We start from the raw sequence: 23,560 nt of genomic DNA, 5'->3' as shown, positions 1-23,560 counted from the left end.
ATGGAAAATATGTCTGCAGACTGTTTTGAAAAACTGAAAGCAAGTCTCCTGAAATATGTATGTATGTATGTATGTATGTATGTATGTATGTATGTATGTATGTATGTATGTATGTATGTGTGTGTGTGTATGTATATATATATATATATATATATATATATATATATATATATATATATAAAATAAATTACCCACCACTCCTCTATTTTACCATAATTTAAAGTCTTGTGGAGGGTCACAGCAGCTATAATGTACTAGGAGTTAACTTCCAAAAATGAAGTATAAAAGTGCTACATTTTAATTAACCAAAACGGACATGAGCTGGGGTTAAGTAAGTTGAAAAGCAACAGTAAATGAAAAGCTCAGACATTTAATCACATTTTTAAATTATCATCTGTAAAGAAGCTGATTTATGTAATGAGCAGTAAAGTACATTTGTGGACCACACAATTCAGACCATGACAGTTACAGAGCACAGTTCAATAGTGTATTGCAATTTCCATCATCATTCATCATAAAATAAAGATTAAGTAAGAAATGATTAAAAAATATCTATTTCAAGCTAGACTTTCCCTTCTGAGGTGTTGATTGTAAACAGAAGTCTTATTGGCTGATTTTCCCTGAGTGTGAAGCACTGTGCACTGACATCCAAGTGGACAGCAGAGTCATGACTGGGTAAAGAGGCACTCTGCAGAGTGTAATGTCAATAGCTGCACTATTCAAACGCTGCCTCATCTGCATGCATGTACAAGAAAAACCTATTTGTGAAACTAAGATATTACAAAGGGACTGCTGTTGGTGCACTTTTAAATTGTGTTATAAATCACTAGTGTTTACTTGGAAAGGCTTGCAATAATTCAAAGCAGACTTTTCCCCAAAAAACATGATTACTCTCAATTGCCCTCTGAATTTGTAAATGTAAAAAAAAGTTTAGTTGAAAATGAAGTGCTTACAACCAACTTTTATATCACTATACTTTCATATTCAAAGTAAACCATTAAATTCAAATTTTGAGTCTTATAACCTACTCTGCTGAAAGACTGGAGAAGGGATGGGAGTGGTACTGCTTTTGGATGGTGCAGCTATTTAAAAAAAACAGTTTTATAGCACAACAGGAGAATCAGCATTGTGTTCTCTTTGATAGAACTTCGGGCCATGCAGTTTGTCACTGAAGCCAAAAGACTCTCCCTCCTCCTGCCACTTGGTGGATGGGTAAACATACCACATGACTACTCCAGTGGGGTTAATGGAAACGACAAACTCTGTGGCATCCTTCAATACAGGCATTGGCTTCTCCAAGAATACATCATACATCTGAGAGGAAGAGAGGTGGGAGGGGAGAGGGAGAGAGAGGCAGATAACCACAGAGAGAGAAAGAAAGAAAGAAAGAAAGAAAGAAAGAAAGAAAGAAAGAAAGAAAGAAAGAAAGAAAGAAAGAAAGAAAGAAAGAGAAAGAAAGAAAGAGAGAGAGAGAAAGAAAGAGAGAAAGAAAGAGAGAGAGAGCGCGAGAGAGCGCGAGAGAGCGCGAGAGAGCGCGAGAGAGAGAGAGAGAGAGAGAGAGAGAGAGAGAGAGAGAGAGAGAGAGAGAGAGAGAGAGAGAGAGAGATTAAAAAAAGATACTCTGTAGTATGTAATTTCAAGGCATAATTTCAACTACAAATGCTAACAAATAAGACAAGGCTAAGAATTCTGTGCAAAATTTTTAAAAACATTATATTAATTTAAGTTATTCACATTACATGTTGAGCAATTAATTTATCAATTAGTCTCAACAGTGCTATATAAACACCTGTTCAAGACAGAATATGCTGTCTGATGGCCTTATCTTTTTATTGTAAGATATCTTTGGGCTTCTTGAATGCATTCTTCTTCTTCTTCCATCACCCCCATTCTCAGTTGTAACTAACAATTGTCAATGTTCCAAATTACTGACAGTAAAACAGTAAAAGTTTTGCAAGTGTTTCATCTAAAGGGACTACGAAGTCATTTATGCTAATGATGTCACCATCAGAGTTACCACTAATACGCCATAGGCTTTGGAGTTTAATTGCACTTTAATATTTACAGTTTTAAAGCTCAGCAAAACATGCTGCTGTACTGATATTTGAATTTGTAGCTAACTTCTTAAGTCTGAAATTTTATCTGCTCAGTCACCTTGGCAACTTCATTTAGGACTGAATTTAGGACAGAAACCATTGCAGAACAACATTTCTTTAGTTCACAATCTTATCCTAACTCCAGCTAAAAAAAAAAAAAAAAAAAAAAAAAAAAAAACAGTGTCCATATTACCAAACTTTCTATCTGTTTGTCTTAACTTAAGATCTGACGGGTCAAGATAAGAAATTTCACAAATTCATATTACAGAACCAATTCTTTATCTTCTTACAGCATCTTATCTTAAATTAGGAAACCTATTCAATTGAAGTCAACAAATCAACTGTCATGTCATAACCAGCAACCATCCATACATGCAGCTGAAATGTAAACATGCAATCAAATTTTTAAAAAGTTAGTTATCCAGACAGCTAATTACCGTTACTGATGTAAAAAAAGGTTAATTAAAACTAAAGCGTGATAAACATGAAGTTAAGAATATTGTGACAGCGCTGTCGTTTGTCAGATTATTGCCACTTCCCAGTTTCAGTTACCCAAATGTTTCAAGAGACTGCGCTGCCGTTATTGCTCCTAATAAAACAGCCACATGTTCACCTCTCAGTCTCTTCATTAGATACCAATGTGTCAAAGTAATATTTTAGCTGACAAGTTTTCATCAACATTAACACATGAAGGTAATAAGAGAGCAGTGGAGATTGCTTCTGCAGTACCTGGGATTCTTAAATTAATTAATTAAGTGACCCTTATTAGTCCCACAACAGGGAAATTTCACCTCCGCATTTAACCCATCCATGAAGTGAAACACCACATTCACTCTAGTGAGCACACACTCACACACACTAGGGGGCAGTGAGCACACTTGCCCAGAGCGGTGGGCAGCCCAATCCGCAGCACCCAGGAAGCAGTTGGGGGTTAGGTGTCTTGCTCAAGGACACCTCAGTCATGTGCTGTCGGCTCAGGGGATCAAACCGGCGACCTTCCGGTCACGAGGCTGGTTCCCTAACCTCCAGCCCACAACTGCCCCTTTAAAAAGCTGAAAAAAAAACCTTATACGTCAAAGCACCGTTTTTAATGTAGATAAACATAATACTTCATAATACGTTCATTATACTAGTGAACTATGCTGCCCGTCACTGCATAAAATAATAGAAACAGCCAGTTTCTGTACTACTGTTATCTGGAGTTAGGATCAGATTATGAACTTAAGTTAGGACTGTATTTAGGACAGAACAGTTCTTAAGTTTTTGTGGTGACTGAACAGATAAGATTTTCGAAGTTTCTGTAATACAGGCCCAGTATTACAGAAACATCCTGACTGGACTAAATTTCCTAAATTCTGTCTTAACTTTAAGACAATACCAGGGGTGTCCTTATGTCTGATTTAATCAGCTGTTTTCGATCATTTTATTCAGTGACAAGCGGCACAGTCCATTACAACTAGCATAGACATTACATTTATCTACACTGGAAATGGTCCTTTGACCGCTGAGAATTTTCCTTCTATTTACCTTTGTATCTTAGTTTTGCTAAAAACTCAAGATAAATATTACAGTGACAGTGGTGAATACTGAAGAGAGAGAAGCATATGAAGTAATGTTAGCATGATCGGTTTAAGTGTTTGGGAAACAAACTGGAGAGTAACATCGCTCTGATAAACATCATGAAACACTGTCACAATAGGCTTCAAGTTGATCTCGCTTTAGTTTTATTTGGCCTTTTTCACATCAGTAACAGTAGCTAACATTAGCTGTCTGGATTAGTAACTATTTTTTTTTTATTTTGTACTTGTGTTACATGACGGATCACTGTCGACTTTGACCGAGGTTTAGATTTCCTAACTAGAGATAAAGTAAGATGCTGTAAAATAAGGTAAGATTGAAGAGTTGCTTCTATAAAATGAATTTCTGAAAAGTCTTGAGCTTTCAGATCTTAAAAAATTTCTGTACAGCCCCTGGTCCTATCAACACCAATATGAACAACACTGACTTTATGAATTTGTCTAGAATGGAGTATTTCATGTAAACAAAGTAATTCAGAGTGGTTCGACATCTGAATGACTGGGAGAAATTTAGAAAAGACAAAAAGGTGGAATTTCCCTTTAAGACTGCACAGGAGGGGAAAAATGGCACATCACACGAGTGGTTGCTTAAATGAATGACTGGTTGCAGAGAGATCTGATGCAAGTGACAAACACATGTGCACCCACTACTACAGACCTTATAGGTGCCTGCTGTGTAGTTGAGAGCCTTCAGAGATGTCTGATAGCGATATGGCATATCGGTTCTTCTGCTGAAAAAGACCAAAGCACTCGAGCCGCCAGACAGAGGACGCCAGAACACATCTACACCACTCTTTTCCTGGGGGAGAATGAGAGAGAACTTTGAGAGAACAAGTGACAAAGTTTAAAAAAAGTGACATCAGAGCCTTCTTTGATTTCCTCTTTTTTCCACAGATCATACCTTTATCAGGCGTCTGCCTTGTATGCCCAAGGGATCCTGGTTGATGGCAATAGCAACTTTATTTTGCAGTACAGCACGTGCACCACTGTTTAGAGTCCGCAAATCATTAGACATGAATAGAGGAGCAGCCATTATTGCCCACAGTGCCATCTGAGAACGTGACTGGTCCATGCTGAGGCCGTAATCTCCAATAATCAGCTGGGAACAAAGTTGTTGTATTTATTATGGTAACCATGCATTTCTGTCAGCTGCCTGATTCTGGTGACTGACTGACTGACTAAATTGATACATAAATAAATAACTAAATTAAATAATGAGAATAAGCAGGTCATTATTGTGTTCATCAGTGTTACTCATATAGAGTGGCAGCTCTGCAGGGATCTCAAATTAAAGACCAATCAGGCATTGCTAGCCAGAGAATGCTGTGATCCATTCAATAAACCCTTTAGATCTACAATTTTACTACTAATGCAAACTCGCAAAGTTGCATTACTAATTCGATTATGAACCTTATGTTTCTATGCTAGGACAAATAAGAATACTCCTCACCATGTCAGGGTCATTCCAGCGTCCTGGTCCAGCAGCAGGCTGCAGGATGTCCTGATGCTCAGTAAACCAGTCCACAATGTCCAAGACACTGTCCCATGAGTCCTGAATATCACCATAATTACGCCAAAGGTTGCAGATCTCTCCAAGCAGGGTATAGTTGACCTAGACCAAGGGAGTGAAGACATAATACGCATGTTAGATATTGCATTTGAAATCTGGGGGTTCATCGACAGAGTGCTAGGGTAAACAAACTGTTGGTGCTGTCGTCCCACTGCTCTCATGCGCTCACTCAAGTTTGATGATGGTGAAGTGGAGAGGGACTGACTCCCGAGGAACCTCAAATGTCTTTGGTACCATTGGCGCTCCCTTTTAGTTAGGCTGTAACAGCGTGTCCATGATTTTGTCTGGTATTTGTTTTGGTTGTTTGCTGACAGTTTTCTTTCGGTGGGGGTCTCAGAAGTGTGGGGACAACTTTGTGTGTTGCTTTGAAGATGAGATGTTTTTTTTTTTAAGGATGGGGTGTTACGACTCCTTCACTTCACTGTGTGTGAAAAGTTTGTGAAAGCTTTGTTAGATTATGTGAAACACTTGTGAACACTTGGAAAGTAGGGGATGAGTGCTATTGTTTGGTTATCGTTTCTGGTTTTAAAGCAGGGAGACAGGGAAGCCCTTTGGATTTTGTTTTGATTTCATTAGTAGTTTTATTTGTTATTTTTGGCACAAGCTTGTCCCTGAATCCATCACTTCGATTCAGTTTAGCCACTTGCAAACTTGCATAATTTTTACCAATAAACCTACAGTATGTTAATTTAAATGGTGTCCGGTGTCTGGTCTGGGTCTAGACGGTATCCTAACCCATCCCACTCATCCTCTTGATGATCTTGGTGCCTTAACAGACTCAAACTATAGACATTATTTCACCAGCCTTACAACAAACATAAACAAGTTTTCCTTTACTTAATTACTTCTACAAATATTATAAACTTAAGGCAGCAAATCACTGATGCTCTGGGATTTAGCTCTCATTTTCATTGTGATACACTCCTAACTGTAGTCTCTCATTGTTACCATGATAGGACACAGTGTCGCCGCTGGTTATCACTGGCTAATCTAAATACTTGCTGTATTTTATATCACCCTTTTGGTGTTACTGTTTCACTATCTGGTGTTGACCAGAGGAAGATGGGTTCTGTATTTGAGATTTGGTTCCTCTAAGAGTTTCTTCCTCTGAGCCCTTAAGGAGATCCTTTTTGCCATGATCAACCTTGGCTTCCTAATTTGGGGACCTAAAGTTGCTTTGTGATCATGCTTCTTGTGAAAAGCACTATTTAAATAAACTTGACTACTCAACATGGTAACTTACAAACCAGGCGTGTCTGACCAGAAAAACACACACACACACCCCCACACACCCCAAAAAAAAAAAAGTTGTAACGCTGTGCAAAATGTAAATAAAACAGAATCCAATGACATGCAAATCATTTTAACTCTATATTTAATTGCAAATAGTACAAATACAGCATATGTTCAAACCAAGGAACTTTATTGTTTTTGAAAAATGTGTGTCCATTTTAAATTTAATGCCAGCAACACTTTTCAAAAGAGACAGGGCAGCGACAAATGACTGGTACTACCAAGTTGTGTACTACTTAAAATAAACAAATAAATAAACAAACAAATAAATAAACACCTGATGATTAACTGGCAACAGGTCAGTAACATGATTATATGTATAAAAAGCACCCAAGACAGGCTGAAGTACACAAGTAAAGATGGGGAGGGGTTCACCACTCTGAATGTCTGCGCAGGCAAATAGTTTAACTTTTCACAATACTGTTTCTCAACATGAAATAGCAAGGCACTTGGGGATTTCATCATTTACGGTACTTAATATTATTAAAGATTCAGAGATTCCAGTGAACAAGGCCATAAACCAAATGTTGGCTAGCTGTAATCTTAGGCCAGTGCACTAAAAACTGACATGATACTGTAGTGGAAAACACTGCATGGGCTCAGGAACACTTCAGAATGCAGTTCATCAGTGCATCCACAAACACAAGTTAAAACTCTATGGTACAAACAAGCAACAATACACACTCATTGTTTAAAAAAAAATTGTTGTACCCAGCAGAAGGAATCAACAGGAATGAAACATGGTGGGTAGGTTTGACATGACCGTTACGACATCTACCCTTAACACCACATCAACATCGCCAAAGACTGCAGTGGTGCTGGCCAGACTGTCATGGAGTGATTTAGAACGGCAGCGAGTCATCTTCAGTGATGAGTCGTGCTTTTGTCTTGGTGGAGATTCTGTGTGGAGGCACCATGGCTAGCAGCAAGATGAACAGTTTGTTGTTGCGCGTCACATAGTGTGGGGTGCAATTTCAATGCCAGATGACCTTTGGTCTTCCTTACAGGCACTTTGACAGCCCAATGTTACATTAATGAGATCCTGCAATGAGTGGCCCTACCTCTTCTGGAAACATGGTGGTGGCCTGATACCACGCTGAGAGACCCTACTTCTGTATGTGTACCTCAATGAATATTGCCCACATCAGTCGAAATTTTTAATAAATTATTGTTCCTGGTAACCGTTATCTTCCTTTCAAATAGCACTGCAATCCAACACTTCCTTCTGGGTGCAACTATTTTTTGACAATGAATGTAGAAACAGGTGCCAGCACCTTCTCTGTGTCTGAGCTCAGTTACGAGGGACTGTGGCAAAGTGGAAGTGTCCTGTGGTCCAATAAATCAAAATTTGAAATTACTTTTGGAGTTCATGGACACTGCATCTCCAGGATAAAGACCACCTGGCTTATCATCAGCACACAGCTCAAAAGCTAGCATCTGTGACGGTATGTGGGTACATTAGTGCATGACATGGATGCCCAGAATATCTGTGCATCATTAATGAAGTAAAATAAAGACAATGCCAAACCACATTCTGCATGCATGACAGCAGCATAGCTCTTGTATGGTTGCTAAAATAACCTGCCTGCAGTCCAGACTTCCCACCACTGAAAACATTTTGTGCATTAAAAATAGAAAATACAACAAAGGAGACTGTTGAGCACCTGAAATCCTGTATCAAGCAAGTACAGGAAAACAATTCACTTTCAAAACTATTTCTTCAGTTTCCAAACGCTTACAGAGTATTGGTAAAAGAAGAGGTGATGCCACACAGTAAACATGCTCTGTCCCAACTTTTTTTATCAATGTCTTGCTGGCATCAACTTCAAAATGAGCAGATATTTTTCAAAAAACAATCTCTCAGTTTCAATATTAGATATGTTATTTTTGCACTATTTCCTATTAAATTCAGGGTTTATATGATTAGCATATTTCTATAGCATGACTTGCATTCTATTTTATTCACATTCTGCACAGCACCCCAACTTTTTTGGAAATGGGGTTGTATATAGTTTATATTAAAATTTTACTTACCTTGGGAGGAAGCCCACCTTGGTATGCTGGCCAACTGCATGAATAGCCAATTGGGCGGCCGGTGGCATTGAGTGCCTTCGTCATGAGTGGGTAGCCTTAAAAAGACAAAGTGGTCTTTCAGAAATTAAATTGTTGTTCTAGGTTGACACTTCACTTGCTTAATTCTCTTATATGCACCACTTTTTGCTATAGTGAAAAGGTATTTGAGAAACTGTATTATTTTAACCACATTACACGTGCAGTTGGTTAGTGTAGTGGGTAACACCTCTGCCTTCTACGCTGTAGACTGGGGTTCAATCCCCACCTGGGAAAGCACCCTACACTAAACCAATAAGAGTCCTTGGGCAAGACTCCTAACACCACCTTTGCCTACCTGTGTAAAATTATCAAACTGTAAGTCGCTCTGGATAAGAGCATCTGCCAAATGCCATAAATGTACACACATCATTTATGCTAAACTAAACTTAAAATCTGCTTTACAATCAATGAGGGGCAAAGATCTCTACCCTTTAAAGTCTTTAAGAGGTATAATTCATGCCTCTTAAGTTGAAAATGTAATACTTTCTCATTCAACTTTCTCTATATAGTATACTGATCACTACAACTAGAGTAGTGAGGATAAGCATATGGAGCAGAATAGTTTATAAACAGCTTTAATTATTTTTGGCTTTACTTTGATCTATTTAGTTTCAGCTTGTAATTGTATGGCTTGTAATTGTGTAGAGCTGTGTAGATTTAACATCTCTACATGCATCATTAAGACTCATTTTCACATGTTTACTGTTTCTTTTTTGTTTGGTTTCCTCAATCGCTAAATTTTATAATGGTATATAAAATATTATAATTATTATATAAGTATTATAATATACAGGGTTGCCAGATTTCTACCACAGCAAAACCAGATCATTCAGAGATGAAGAAGGGTGGCATTAGAGGAGGGTGTACACCAAGCATCTAATATGTCAATTATGACACATTCATAATTCACCATTTAAACCATGAAATAAAAATTAATGTATCAGGGTCAAGGTGGCAGCAGATGACAATATCCTACAACTCACACCATTATATAAATGACAATTTTTACACTACAAAGTAGCCAGAAGTTAATGTGATTTGGATTTTAAAAGGGAAATTTGATCAAACATGAAGACATTTCATTTGATTTTTAAATCATCAAAAAATGGGTTTTAACACATATGTAATTATTTTAAACTGCAACACAACTTTTTTCTACAATTGATGGAAGCAAAAGTGGGATGTGATAAGGTACAATAAATTCAGTTGTGAAGAAGACAGGTTACTCTGATATACTCTCTGCTGCTTTAATCTTTAATTTTGAATTTAAAAGTCTTGTCATTTGCACTCAGTTTAGGATTACAAATAGATCACTCAGGATGAATATTCAATCTGGTACTTCACCTCTGCAAAAGTTACTCATCCTAAGTTTCTCTAATCAAACTACTTCAGACAGCTAGAATCAAGCTACCCAACTTACAGTTGATGTTAAATTAAAGTATCTCTAAATATCCTTAAATCATGCGTACTGATTGGCCATGATTATCTATGGCTAACTGTTAAACTACATTTATAGCCAAGAGTCCAGGGCAGGTTGCATTGAAACATTGTAATTAGGGATGTAATGAAACCATTTTTTGAGCATATATTTGAGTATATATTTTTGTGCTCACCAAAACAATATTAGAATATTAGCTGAATTCCCTCTAAAAGGCATCTGCAATGTGATATTAGAAATCTTGTTCTTTGGTGAGTCACACTGCAGATTTGAATAGTCCAGTGTGTGCAGACAAAGCCTATGACTTCTATACTGTACTGGAGAAGTGGTTGTGATTTAAAAACAGGCTAAATACCACTTAGTCATTGGTTGGGAATTTGTCAAGGTGGATTAAGTGATCTACGACTTTGTGTCTGACCACCACAGAATCAGTAACTCCTCTCTGTATGAGCAGACCACCATTCACTGTCAGCTTGAGTCATTTGTTCATTAGCATAGCAGTGTACACTTGGCTTACATCATATGGTATCAGCACGTATTCTGATGATGGTACCAGTGAGTTTTTATGAGTAAATAAGTGCTGTATCGGCCCAAAACCCGATACCAGTATTGGTATCGAAGCATCCCTATTTGCGATTAAATCTTAAATGCCTTTTTTTCCAAACATTTACACTGATCTCTTAGTCTCTCCTCTCCTGACAGTCTCTCACCTTGTTCCTGTTCAGTGGAGTTGGAGTAGCAGCCATCCAGTTTGAGCATGTCTACACCCCATTCAGCAAAGGTCTGAGCATCTATCTCAATTTTATCCAGCGTGGTGCCAGGGTAACCTCCACAGGTGTAAGTCCCCAAATCACCATAGATACCCAACTTCAGCCCACGATCATGAACATAGCGTGCAAGTTTAGCAATGCCACCTGGGAACCTGCTTGTGCCACACATGAAAGAACATGATGCATGTTAGGTATCACACATGGCAATGAATAATGCATGCATTCTGTGTGACACATGCACTTTACACCACACCTGCACCAGACAAATTCTATCATTAAATCTAAACTAACTTTTATTTTATGCTTACATTAGTGCCATACTGAAATAAACGTAATGATATAGAACGGCACAATTTGTATATAAAATGCACTTGCAATAAAGGTGTTGGATATTGTGATGACAATATGAGAAGCAATCAATTATGACTAAAATATACATTATCCAACATGCATTTTCCTGTTGTTCTTTGAGCTAATATAAATGAATCTTTACGCCAATATAAAAATTGCAAATGTGTTATTTCCTATAAAATAACATTATTTATCACCATTTCCCTAAAAAATTATAAAATGCCCATAGCAACTTACAAAACTGAATGTCTTGTTTTTGCACTTTGTAAAACATTACAAAAATTAGCTAGTTTGCTATTTAATGCTACAAAAAAAAACCAAAAAAAAAAAAAAAAAAAAACACAACATTTGTATGCAAGTAATGCGACGTACTGGATGGATAGGTTTTGTTCTATGGTATTCTTTTAACAGCCCTTTACCTTTTCGTCCAGTAATTTTGTGATGACTCATTACATTGAAGTGGACTTGTAAGTGTGTGAGCTGAAGCCTTCTCTTTGTTAAATAAAAGAACATGTCAAAAGTGAAGTTTAGGAAAAGTTGTAGTTGTAGTATACAATCACCTTAATTTGGCAACAAAACCTATACAAAAATTAAGAACAAAACTGCGATTGTCACAAGCACTTCATCATCAAGTTATTTTCCCACAGGCCATTTGAAAAGGCATACTTCATCTGATATGTGAAAGCTGAGACATTTTTAAACCAGTGGATAACAGCTTTTTACCGTCACTGGGAACTGTTTTAGTGGTAACTATTATCCATCATTGGGAGTAGGCCTACACAGTCGAATCAGTGGTGCTGCAGATATTACACGTTTTCATTTTCCACTATAAATCAGTTCCACAATGCATATAAATCACAATGCATTATTACTTTTTGTTAACTTCTGAAAAAAAAATGGCACACTGCTGCAGGCTGTGGATAATAAAATAGTACATCAATTAAAATGTGCCTGGATCAGCCAGGGACATCACTAAAGGTGGGAACAAGTCTCTTTAGCAAGTAACAAGTAATGAGCTGGAAGTAACAATTAAGCCTCAAGTCTTGACAATCAATTCGGGAGCCAAGTCTCAGGCAAGTCTCACAGAGAGGGTCTCAAGCCCTATACAAGCTATAATGGATGGTTCAGCAAATTGAATGCCAACACTTAATGACAGCATAGTAGTTTATGGTAACATTAAATTAAGAAGGTTATTTATATTTACTACCCTTGGTACAAAATTTCATGGTACACAGATAACTATGAAAGACACAATAGTAAAACACAAAAAAAAAAAAAAAACAACAAAAAAAAAAAAAAAAAACACAGAACTACTAATGAACACAAACACACAAAAATTTAACAACAAAACAACTTACCACTGAAGGCAATAATTCTGATCATTTCTGGGAACATGGTTGGAACCCAACCTGAGCTTAGATTTTTTTTTTGGTAACTTCCATGAGGGAAACAGTAAATTAGTCTAAATTAGACTGGAGTTTAAATGCTAAACAGAGGCTTATAGATGCTCATTTGAACTTCATTTATGGAGGCTCAAACTCAAATTCTCATGCTTGTTTTGTGCTCCAAAATAAAACAAGCAAAGCTTAGCCACAGTTATAGAACAAGTTGCTGTACGAAGTCTACATCAAATATATATTCGATGCAATCCTAGTACGCCTATACCAGGAAACAGAACCATTTACATTATCATTTTTTCCCACTTTGGATCTTGAGTCATAAGGCTGAAGTCATAAGGTTGAAGAGGAGGTCAAAGTCTGAGTATAATGTTAACTGTGACAATCCTAAGCTAAAGTGTGACTATGTTGTACAGCACCTCTTAGGATCTGCCTGGAGTCGTCCCTGTGCATCTCTCTCTTTAGAAGACCAGCAGTCATCAATATTGACATAGACATAACCCAGCTCCCTCCAGCCATCCTCAGCCAGTCTATCTGCCATGTCCCTGAAAAGAACCTCACTGGAGAGAGGAAAAAAAGTCAGATGAATTCACTAGCTGCATTTTATATTTCACCTATGAACCTGTACCTACCTAATACAGTTTTGGGGGTCATCCTCGCAGTCAATGTCACAGCGGAATCGTTCCCATGCCAACCAGCCCATAGGCGGGGTCCTCATCAGACCATTGTCCAGAGCTAGCGTGACTGCTAAGAATGTCAGCAAAAATACAACCGTTGCTCGCATACCTGTGAGAAAGTCATAAAAATGATCAATCAATCAACCTTTATTTTGACTGGGAAGTACATTGAGGGCAACCCTCATTTTCAATGTAGCCGAACATTTACAAAAACAGGGATTGACATGACAAAGAAAATAATAACTACATTTAATCATTTTAAATTAAAAGAAAATTTAAAATAACAGTGAATAAAAGATAATGAGCTAAAAGGAAAGACAACTCTAGATGTGTATTTTATATTTTGTGAAAGCAAAATATTAGTAAAACATGTTAAATATTCTGGTCCTTAGTTTTGCCATTGATACAAATCCATGCAGAATTATTATTTTAAACAACAACACTTTACTCAAAAAACTGTATAACAGTGAATTTTCTTTTAGTGTTGAATGAGTGAAGATCTGAGATTGTTGTTCCAAGTTGTTCCTTGCCTGTGGTCTCATGAGAGCATCTATAGCATCTAGCACTATAACACTGATGACGTTCTTTAGGAAAAGTACAAAACTGCTGAACTAAGCAATAAGCCGAGTTATCACTACCTAAGCACATGGGAAGCTGAAAAGCACCTGATATGGTCTTATGACTGTTCATTTGACATCTCCAGGTGCGCCACATTCTCTCACCATGGAAAGCAAGCTTCTCAAGCAAACAGTTTAACAAATAGGAGTTTTATTAAGATAAACACTTTTGAAAGCAGTGACACGACTGGTCATCTGAGATTGACTTGTACTAGCAATTTCTTGACTTAACCTTTACATTCCCAAAACCCACTGCAGTGAACTGAGGTGTGTAACTGGCCACTGAGAAGATGCTGTAAAGCTCTGGATTTATTCTGTCCTGCCACGATATTCATTTAATCTGCACCGTTTACATGAAGAAAACACTGTCAAGGACCTCCATAGCGCTGTAGGAAGGACAGTGGTGGCTGCCTATAAAAGTAAAGCTAAGGCTGTTGCTTTGAGTGCTGTCCTGCTTCAGGACTTGTAATCTAAAAGCTGCTTACCAACATTCAGAGGCTCTGCCGCAATGTAATGATGAGGTGTGCTTGTTTAGAACTTGTCAGATCCCGCAAAGCCTGAGACCAACCTGCAGGGTCGGCTACACCTAACCAACAATTTTCTGTCAATATTTATTTAGGAAATGGCACCGGTATACGAAGCTCACTTTTACTGTATCCTGTTCGTGCAAGTCAAAAGAAATGCACTAAGCTACTTTCATTTGTGGAATGTAGTGCAAGCGTGAAATCCCAACTAGAATGAGACCACCGAGGCTGACGGTCAGGGCAGTGAAAACGGCCACTCTCACCGTCAACAGCCACACTGCTCGTCTACCGGTTAAAGCAATATCAAAAACATTCCTGTTTAGAAACTGGGATTAAGGCAAATGTCTTCTTTCGAACTCTTACTACTCACCGAATCCGATGGAGAAATAACACAATACTTCCCCTTTTCTCCGGAAACTGTAGAAATAAATGAACCTTTACACCCTGGAGTGAGCTAGTCGTCCACTGTGTGTTGAACGAAGACTGTCGCGGCAGAGCTGAAAAGGACAGTGGTCATGTGGACCCGTCCGGGAGTCATGTGCTCTTTCAGATCAGCTGACCACTCCTTCGCCTCGATGCAGGACTGCTTTTCATTCGCCACACTTGCCTGCTCAGATTATGCAGAGCTTCCTATTTCCAGGCCCTTCGCGTTCCAGCGCGTGCCGCTGTTAGTCATGTGGCTTCTCCTACTGACCCAGACCTCTTCCTGTTTCCCGTGTTACCCGAAAAACAGGACTGCTGAACGCAGGATGGCGCCCGCGAGCGAGTCCTACATGAATTGGGTTGAATGAAGTTGAACGAAGCTGAACGGCTGAAACGAAAAGGTGTTCTTAATCACCCAGACAGTTCCTACTCAGTGCTGATTGGTTAGCATCACTGCTCCTGAGAGCTGATTGGTTAGCATCACTGCTACTGAGAGCTGATTGGTTAGCATCACTGCTACTGAGAGCTGATTGGTTAGCATCACTGCTCCTGAGAGCTGATTGGTTAGCATCACTGCTACTGAGAGCTGATTGGATAGCATCACTGCTCCTGAGAGCTGATTGGTTAGCATCACTGCTACTGAGTAATTATTGGTTAGTATCACTGCTACTGAGTGCTGATTGGTTAGCATTACTGCTACTGAGTGCTGATTGGTTAGCATTACCGCTACACAGTGCTGATTGGTTAGCATCACTGCTACTGAGTGATGATTGGTTAGCATCACTACTTCTGAGTGCTGATGGGTTAGCATCACAGCTACTGAGTGCTGACTGGTTAGCATTACCACTACACAGTGCTGATTGGTTAGCATCACTGCTACTGAGTGCTGATTGGTTAGCATTACCGCTACACAGTGCTGATTGGTTAGCATCACTGCTACTGAGTGCTGATTGGTTAGCATCACTGCTACTGAGAGCTGATTGGTTAGCATGACTGCTACTCTGTGTTGATTGGTTAGCGTCACTGCTACTGAGTGCTGATTGGTTAGTATTACCGCTTCACAAAGCTGATTGGTTAGCGTGACTGCTACTGTGTGTTGATTGGTTAGCGTCACTGCTACTGAGTGCTGATTGGTTAGTATTACCGCAACACAGTGCTGATTGGTTAGCATCACTGCTACTGAGTGATGATTGGTTAGCATCACTGCGATTGAGTGCTGATTGGTTAGCATCACTGCTACTGACAGCTGATTGGTTAGCATCACTGCTACTGAGTGATGATTGGTTAGCATCACTGCTACTGAGTGATGATTGGTTAGCATCACTGCTACTGTAGCATCACTGCTACTGAGTGCTGATTGGTTAGCATCACTGCTACTTAGTGATGATTGGTTAGCATCACTGCTACTGAGTGATGATTGGTTAGTATCACTGCTACTGAGAGCTGATTGGTTAGCATGACTGCTACTGTGTGTTGATTGGTTAGCGTCACTGCTACTGAGTGCTGATTGGTTAGTATTACCGCTTCACAGTGCTGATTGGTTAGCATCACTGCTACTGAGGGCTGATTGGTTAGCATCACTGCTACTGAGTGCTGATTGGTTAGCATTACCGCTACACAGTGCTGATTGGTTAGCATCACTGCTACAGAGTGATGATTCGTTAGCATCACTACTACTGAGTGATGATTGGTTAGCATCACTGCGATTGAGTGCTGATTGGTTAGCATCACTGCTACTGACAGCTGATTGGTTAGCATCACTGCTACTGAGTGATGATTGGTTAGCATCACTGCTACTGAGTGATGATTGGTTAGCATCACTGCTACTGTAGCATCACTGCTACTGAGTGCTGATTGGTTAGCATCACTGCTACTGAGTGCTGATTGGTTAGTGTCACTGCTACTGAGTGCTGATTGGTTAGCATCACTGCTACACAGTGCTGATTGGTTAGCATCACTGCTACTGAGTGATGATTGGTTAGCATCACTGCTACTGAGTGATGATTGGTTAGCATTACTGCTATTGAGTGATGATTGGTTAGCATCACTGCTTCTGAGTGCTGATTGGTTAGCATTACCGCTACACAGTGCTGATTGGTTAGCATCACTGCTACTGAGTGCTGATTGATTAGCATCACTGCTACTGAGTGATGATTGGTTAGTATCACTGCTTCTAAGTGATGATTGGTTAGCATCACTGCTTCTGAGTGCTGATTGGTTAGCATCACTGCTACTGAGAGCTGATTGGTTAGCATCATTGCTACTGAGTGATGATTTGTTAGTATCACTGCTACTGAGTGCTGATTGGTTAGCATCACTGCTACTGAGTGATGATTGGTTAGTATTACCGCTACACAGTGCTGATTGGTTAGCATCACTGCTACTGAGTGCTGATTGGTTAGCATTACCGCTACACAGTGCTGATTGGTTAGCATCACTGCTACTGAGTGATGATTGGTTAACGTGACTGCTACTGTGTGTTGATTGGTTAGCGTCACTGCTACTGGGTGCTGATTGGTTAGTATTACCGCTACACAGTGCTGATTTGTTAGCATCACTGCTACTGAGTGATGATTGGTTAGCATCACCACTACACAGTGCTGATTGGTTAGCATCACTGCTACTGAGTGATGATTGGTTAGCATCACTGCTACTGAGTGCTGATTGGTTAGCATTACCGCTACACAGTGCTGATTGGTTAGCATCACTGCTACTGAGTGATGATTGGTTAGCATCACTGCTACTGAGAGCTGATTGGTTAGTGTAACTGCTACTGAGTGCTGATTGGTTAGCATCACTGCTAATGATTGATGATTGGTTAGCATCACTGCTACTGAGAGCTGATTGGTTAGCATCACTGCTACTGAGTTCTGATTGGTTAGCATTACCGCTACACAGTGCTGATTGGTTAGCATCACTGCTACTGAGTGCTGATTGGTTAGCATCACTGCTACTGATTGATGATTGGTTACTATCACTGCTACTGAGTGATGATTGGTTAGCATCACTGCTTCTGAGTGATGATTGGTTAGCCTCACTGCTACTGAGTGATGATTGGTTAGCATCACTGCTACTGAGAGCTGATTGGTTAGCGTGACTGCCTATGTGTGTTGATTGGTTAGCATCACTGCTACTGAGTGATGATTGGTTAGCATCACTGCTACTGAGTGCTGATTGGTTAGCATTACCGCTACACAATGCTGATTGGTTAGCATCACTACTACTGAGTGATGATTGGTTAGCATCACTGCTACTGAGTGCTGATTGGTTAGCATCACTGCTACTGAGTGATGATTGGTTAGCGTCACTGCTACTGAGAGCTGATTGGTTAGCATCACTGCTACTGAGAGCTGATTGGTTAGTATCACTGCTACTGAGTGATGATTGGTTAGCATCACTGCTACTGAGTGCTGATTGGTTAGCATCACTGCTACTGAGTGCTGATTGGTTAGCATCACTACTACTGAGTGATGATTGGTTAGCGTCACTGCTACTGAGAGCTGATTGGTTAGCATCACTGCTACTGAGTGATGATTGGTTAGCATCACTGCTACTGGGAGTTGATTGGTTAGCATCACTGCTACTGAGAGCTGATTGGTTAGTGTCACTCCTACTGAGTGCTGATTGGTTAGTATTACCGCTACACAGTGCTGATTGGTTAGCATCACTGCTACTGAGTGATGATTGGTTAGCATCACTGCTACTGAGTGCTGATTGGTTAGCATTACCGCTACACAGTGCTGATTGGTTAGCATCACTGCTACTGAGTGCTGATTGGTTAGCATCACTGCTACTGAGTGATGATTGGTTAGCGTCACTGCTACTGAGTGCTGATTGGTTAGCATTACCGCTACACAGTGCTGATTGGTTAGCATCACTGCTACTGAGTGATGATTGGTTAGCATCACTGCTACTGGGAGTTGATTGGTTAGCATCACAGCTACTGAGAGCTGATTGGTTAGTGTCACTCCTACTGAGTGCTGATTGGTTAGTATTACCGCTACACAGTGCTGATTGGTTAGCATCACTGCTACTGAGTGATGATTGGTTAGCATCACTGCTACTGAGTGATGATTGGTTAGAATCACTGCTACTGAGAGCTGATTGGTTAGCATGACTGCTACTGTGTGTTGATTGGTTAGCGTCACTGCTACTGAGTGCTGATTGGTTAGTATTACCGCTTCACAGTGCTGATTGGTTAGCATCACTGCTACTGAGGGCTGATTGGTTAGCATCACTGCTACTGAGTGCTGATTGGTTAGCATTACCGCTACACAGTGCTGATTGGTTAGCATCACTGCTACTGAGTGATGATTGGTTAGCATCACTACTACTGAGTGATGATTGGTTAGCATCACTGCGATTGAGTGCTGATTGGTTAGCATCACTGCTACTGACAGCTGATTGGTTAGCATCACTGCTACTGAGTGATGATTGGTTAGCATCACTGCTACTGAGTGATGATTGGTTAGCATCACTGCTACTGTAGCATCACTGCTACTGAGTGCTGATTGGTTAGCATCACTGCTACTGAGTGCTGATTGGTTAGTGTCACTGCTACTGAGTGCTGATTGGTTAGCATCACTGCTACACAGTGCTGATTGGTTAGCATCACTGCTACTGAGTGATGATTGGTTAGCATCACTGCTACTGAGTGATGATTGGTTAGCATCACTGCTACTGAGTGATGATTGGTTAGCATCACTGCTTCTGAGTGCTGATTGGTTAGCATTACCGCTACACAGTGCTGATTGGTTAGCATCACTGCTACTGAGTGCTGATTGATTAGCATCACTGCTACTGAGTGATGATTGGTTAGTATCACTGCTTCTAAGTGATGATTGGTTAGCATCACTGCTTCTGAGTGCTGATTGGTTAGCATCACTGCTACTGAGAGCTGATTGGTTAGCATCATTGCTACTGAGTGATGATTTGTTAGTATCACTGCTACTGAGTGCTGATTGGTTAGCATCACTGCTACTGAGTGATGATTGGTTAGTATTACCGCTACACAGTGCTGATTGGTTAGCATCACTGCTACTGAGTGCTGATTGGTTAGCATTACCGCTACACAGTGCTGATTGGTTAGCATCACTGCTACTGAGTGATGATTGGTTAACGTGACTGCTACTGTGTGTTGATTGGTTAGCGTCACTGCTACTGGGTGCTGATTGGTTAGTATTACCGCTACACAGTGCTGATTTGTTAGCATCACTGCTACTGAGTGATGATTGGTTAGCATCACCACTACACAGTGCTGATTGGTTAGCATCACTGCTACTGAGTGATGATTGGTTAGCATCACTGCTACTGAGAGCTGATTGGTTAGCGTGACTGCCTATGTGTGTTGATTGGTTAGCATCACTGCTACTGAGTGATGATTGGTTAGCATCACTGCTACTGAGTGCTGATTGGTTAGCATTACCGCTACACAATGCTGATTGGTTAGCATCACTACTACTGAGTGATGATTGGTTAGCATCACTGCTACTGAGTGCTGATTGGTTAGCATCACTGCTACTGAGTGATGATTGGTTAGCGTCACTGCTACTGAGTGCTGATTGGTTAGCATTACCGCTACACAATGCTGATTGGTTAGCATCACTGCTACTGAGTGATGATTGGTTAGCATCACTGCTACTGGGAGTTGATTGGTTAGCATCACTGCTACTGAGAGCTGATTGGTTAGTGTCACTCCTACTGAGTGCTGATTGGTTAGTATTACCGCTACACAGTGCTGATTGGTTAGCATCACTGCTACTGAGTGATGATTGGTTAGCATCACTGCTACTGAGTGCTGATTGGTTAGCATTACCGCTACACAGTGCTGATTGGTTAGCATCACTGCTACTGAGTGCTGATTGGTTAGCATCACTGCTACTGAGTGATGATTGGTTAGCGTCACTGCTACTGAGTGCTGATTGGTTAGCATTACCGCTACACAGTGCTGATTGGTTAGCATCACTGCTACTGAGTGATGATTGGTTAGCATCACTGCTACTGGGAGTTGATTGGTTAGCATCACTGCTACTGAGAGCTGATTGGTTAGTGTCACTCCTACTGAGTGCTGATTGGTTAGTATTACCGCTACACAGTGCTGATTGGTTAGCATCACTGCTACTGAGTGATGATTGGTTAGCATCACTGCTACTGAGTGATGATTGGTTAGAATCACTGCTACTGAGAGCTGATTGGTTAGCATGACTGCTACTGTGTGTTGATTGGTTAGCGTCACTGCTACTGAGTGCTGATTGGTTAGTATTACCGCTTCACAGTGCTGATTGGTTAGCATCACTGCTACTGAGGGCTGATTGGTTAGCATCACTGCTACTGAGTGCTGATTGGTTAGCATTACCGCTACACAGTGCTGATTGGTTAGCATCACTGCTACTGAGTGATGATTGGTTAGCATCACTACTACTGAGTGATGATTGGTTAGCATCACTGCGATTGAGTGCTGATTGGTTAGCATCACTGCTACTGACAGCTGATTGGTTAGCATCACTGCTACTGAGTGATGATTGGTTAGCATCACTGCTACTGAGTGATGATTGGTTAGCATCACTGCTACTGTAGCATCACTGCTACTGAGTGCTGATTGGTTAGCATCACTGCTACTGAGTGCTGATTGGTTAGTGTCACTGCTACTGAGTGCTGATTGGTTAGCATCACTGCTACACAGTGCTGATTGGTTAGCATCACTGCTACTGAGTGATGATTGGTTAGCATCACTGCTACTGAGTGATGATTGGTTAGCATTACTGCTATTGAGTGATGATTGGTTAGCATCACTGCTTCTGAGTGCTGATTGGTTAGCATTACCGCTACACAGTGCTGATTGGTTAGCATCACTGCTACTGAGTGCTGATTGATTAGCATCACTGCTACTGAGTGATGATTGGTTAGTATCACTGCTTCTAAGTGATGATTGGTTAGCATCACTGCTTCTGAGTGCTGATTGGTTAGCATCACTGCTACTGAGAGCTGATTGGTTAGCATCATTGCTACTGAGTGATGATTTGTTAGTATCACTGCTACTGAGTGCTGATTGGTTAGCATCACTGCTACTGAGTGATGATTGGTTAGTATTACCGCTACACAGTGCTGATTGGTTAGCATCACTGCTACTGAGTGCTGATTGGTTAGCATTACCGCTACACAGTGCTGATTGGTTAGCATCACTGCTACTGAGTGATGATTGGTTAACGTGACTGCTACTGTGTGTTGATTGGTTAGCGTCACTGCTACTGGGTGCTGATTGGTTAGTATTACCGCTACACAGTGCTGATTTGTTAGCATCACTGCTACTGAGTGATGATTGGTTAGCATCACCACTACACAGTGCTGATTGGTTAGCATCACTGCTACTGAGTGATGATTGGTTAGCATCACTGCTACTGAGTGCTGATTGGTTAGCATTACCGCTACACAGTGCTGATTGGTTAGCATCACTGCTACTGAGTGATGATTGGTTAGCATCACTGCTACTGAGAGCTGATTGGTTAGTGTAACTGCTACTGAGTGCTGATTGGTTAGCATCACTGCTAATGATTGATGATTGGTTAGCATCACTGCTACTGAGAGCTGATTGGTTAGCATCACTGCTACTGAGTTCTGATTGGTTAGCATTACCGCTACACAGTGCTGATTGGTTAGCATCACTGCTTCTGAGTGATGATTGGTTAGCCTCACTGCTACTGAGTGATGATTGGTTAGCATCACTGCTACTGAGAGCTGATTGGTTAGCGTGACTGCCTATGTGTGTTGATTGGTTAGCATCACTGCTACTGAGTGATGATTGGTTAGCATCACTGCTACTGAGTGCTGATTGGTTAGCATTACCGCTACACAATGCTGATTGGTTAGCATCACTACTACTGAGTGATGATTGGTTAGCATCACTGCTACTGAGTGCTGATTGGTTAGCATCACTGCTACTGAGTGATGATTGGTTAGCGTCACTGCTACTGAGTGCTGATTGGTTAGCATTACCGCTACACAGTGCTGATTGGTTAGCATCACTGCTACTGAGTGATGATTGGTTAGCATCACTGCTACTGGGAGTTGATTGGTTAGCATCACTGCTACTGAGAGCTGATTGGTTAGTGTCACTCCTACTGAGTGCTGATTGGTTAGTATTACCGCTACACAGTGCTGATTGGTTAGCATCACTGCTACTGAGTGATGATTGGTTAGCATCACTGCTACTGAGTGATGATTGGTTAGCGTCACTGCTACTGAGTGCTGATTGGTTAGCATTACCGCTACACAGTGCTGATTGGTTAGCATCACTGCTACTGAGTGATGATTGGTTAGCATCACTGCTACTGGGAGTTGATTGGTTAGCATCACTGCTACTGAGAGCTGATTGGTTAGTGTCACTCCTACTGAGTGCTGATTGGTTAGTATTACCGCTACACAGTGCTGATTGGTTAGCATCACTGCTACTGAGTGATGATTGGTTAGCATCACTGCTACTGAGTGCTGATTGGTTAGCATTACCGCTACACAGTGCTGATTGGTTAGCATCACTGCTACTGAGTGATGATTGGTTAGCATCACTGCTACACAGTGCTGATTGGTTAGCATCACTGCTACTGAGTGATGATTGGTTAGCGTCACTGCTACTGAGTGCTGATTGGTTAGCATTACCGCTACACAGTGCTGATTGGTTAGCATCACTGCTACTGAGTGATGATTGGTTAGCATCACTGC

General features: G+C 40.5%; 1 protein-coding gene across 1 annotated transcript; it reads right to left on the bottom strand.

Annotated features, from left to right (window-relative positions):
• Positions 1-354: 354 nt before the first annotated feature.
• naga (N-acetylgalactosaminidase, alpha) lies at positions 355-15,214 on the bottom strand. Its single transcript, XM_017710719.2, has 9 exons — positions 14,793-15,214; positions 13,237-13,390; positions 13,024-13,164; positions 10,797-11,008; positions 8,571-8,665; positions 5,124-5,285; positions 4,575-4,772; positions 4,332-4,472; positions 355-1,314 (listed from the first exon to the last, which is right to left on the bottom strand). The coding sequence occupies exons 2-9, from the start codon at positions 13,386-13,388 to the stop codon at positions 1,102-1,104; spliced, it is 1,314 nt and encodes a 437-aa protein (XP_017566208.1). The 5' UTR covers positions 13,389-13,390; positions 14,793-15,214; the 3' UTR covers positions 355-1,101.
• Positions 15,215-23,560: the final 8,346 nt, after the last annotated feature.

This window comes from Pygocentrus nattereri, chromosome 1, assembly GCF_015220715.1.
Source record: "Pygocentrus nattereri isolate fPygNat1 chromosome 1, fPygNat1.pri, whole genome shotgun sequence".
Taxonomy (NCBI): Eukaryota; Metazoa; Chordata; class Actinopteri; order Characiformes; family Serrasalmidae; genus Pygocentrus; species Pygocentrus nattereri.
The sequence above is the reverse complement of the archived record's forward strand: the minus strand, read 5'-3'. Positions and strand labels throughout refer to the sequence as shown.

Excerpts from the sequence above, each read along its gene's own strand:
- naga (XM_017710719.2), bottom strand. The coding sequence starts at position 13,388 with ATGCGAGCAACGGTTGTATTTTTGCTGACATTCTTAGCAGTCACGCTA. Across the intron at positions 13,165-13,236 it reads GACCCCCAAAACTGTATTAG|TGAGGTTCTTTTCAGGGACA; the intron begins GTAGGTACAGGT and ends TCCTCTCTCCAG. Across the intron at positions 4,773-5,123 it reads GCTGGAATGACCCTGACATG|CTGATTATTGGAGATTACGG; the intron begins GTGAGGAGTATT and ends CTTTGTTCCCAG.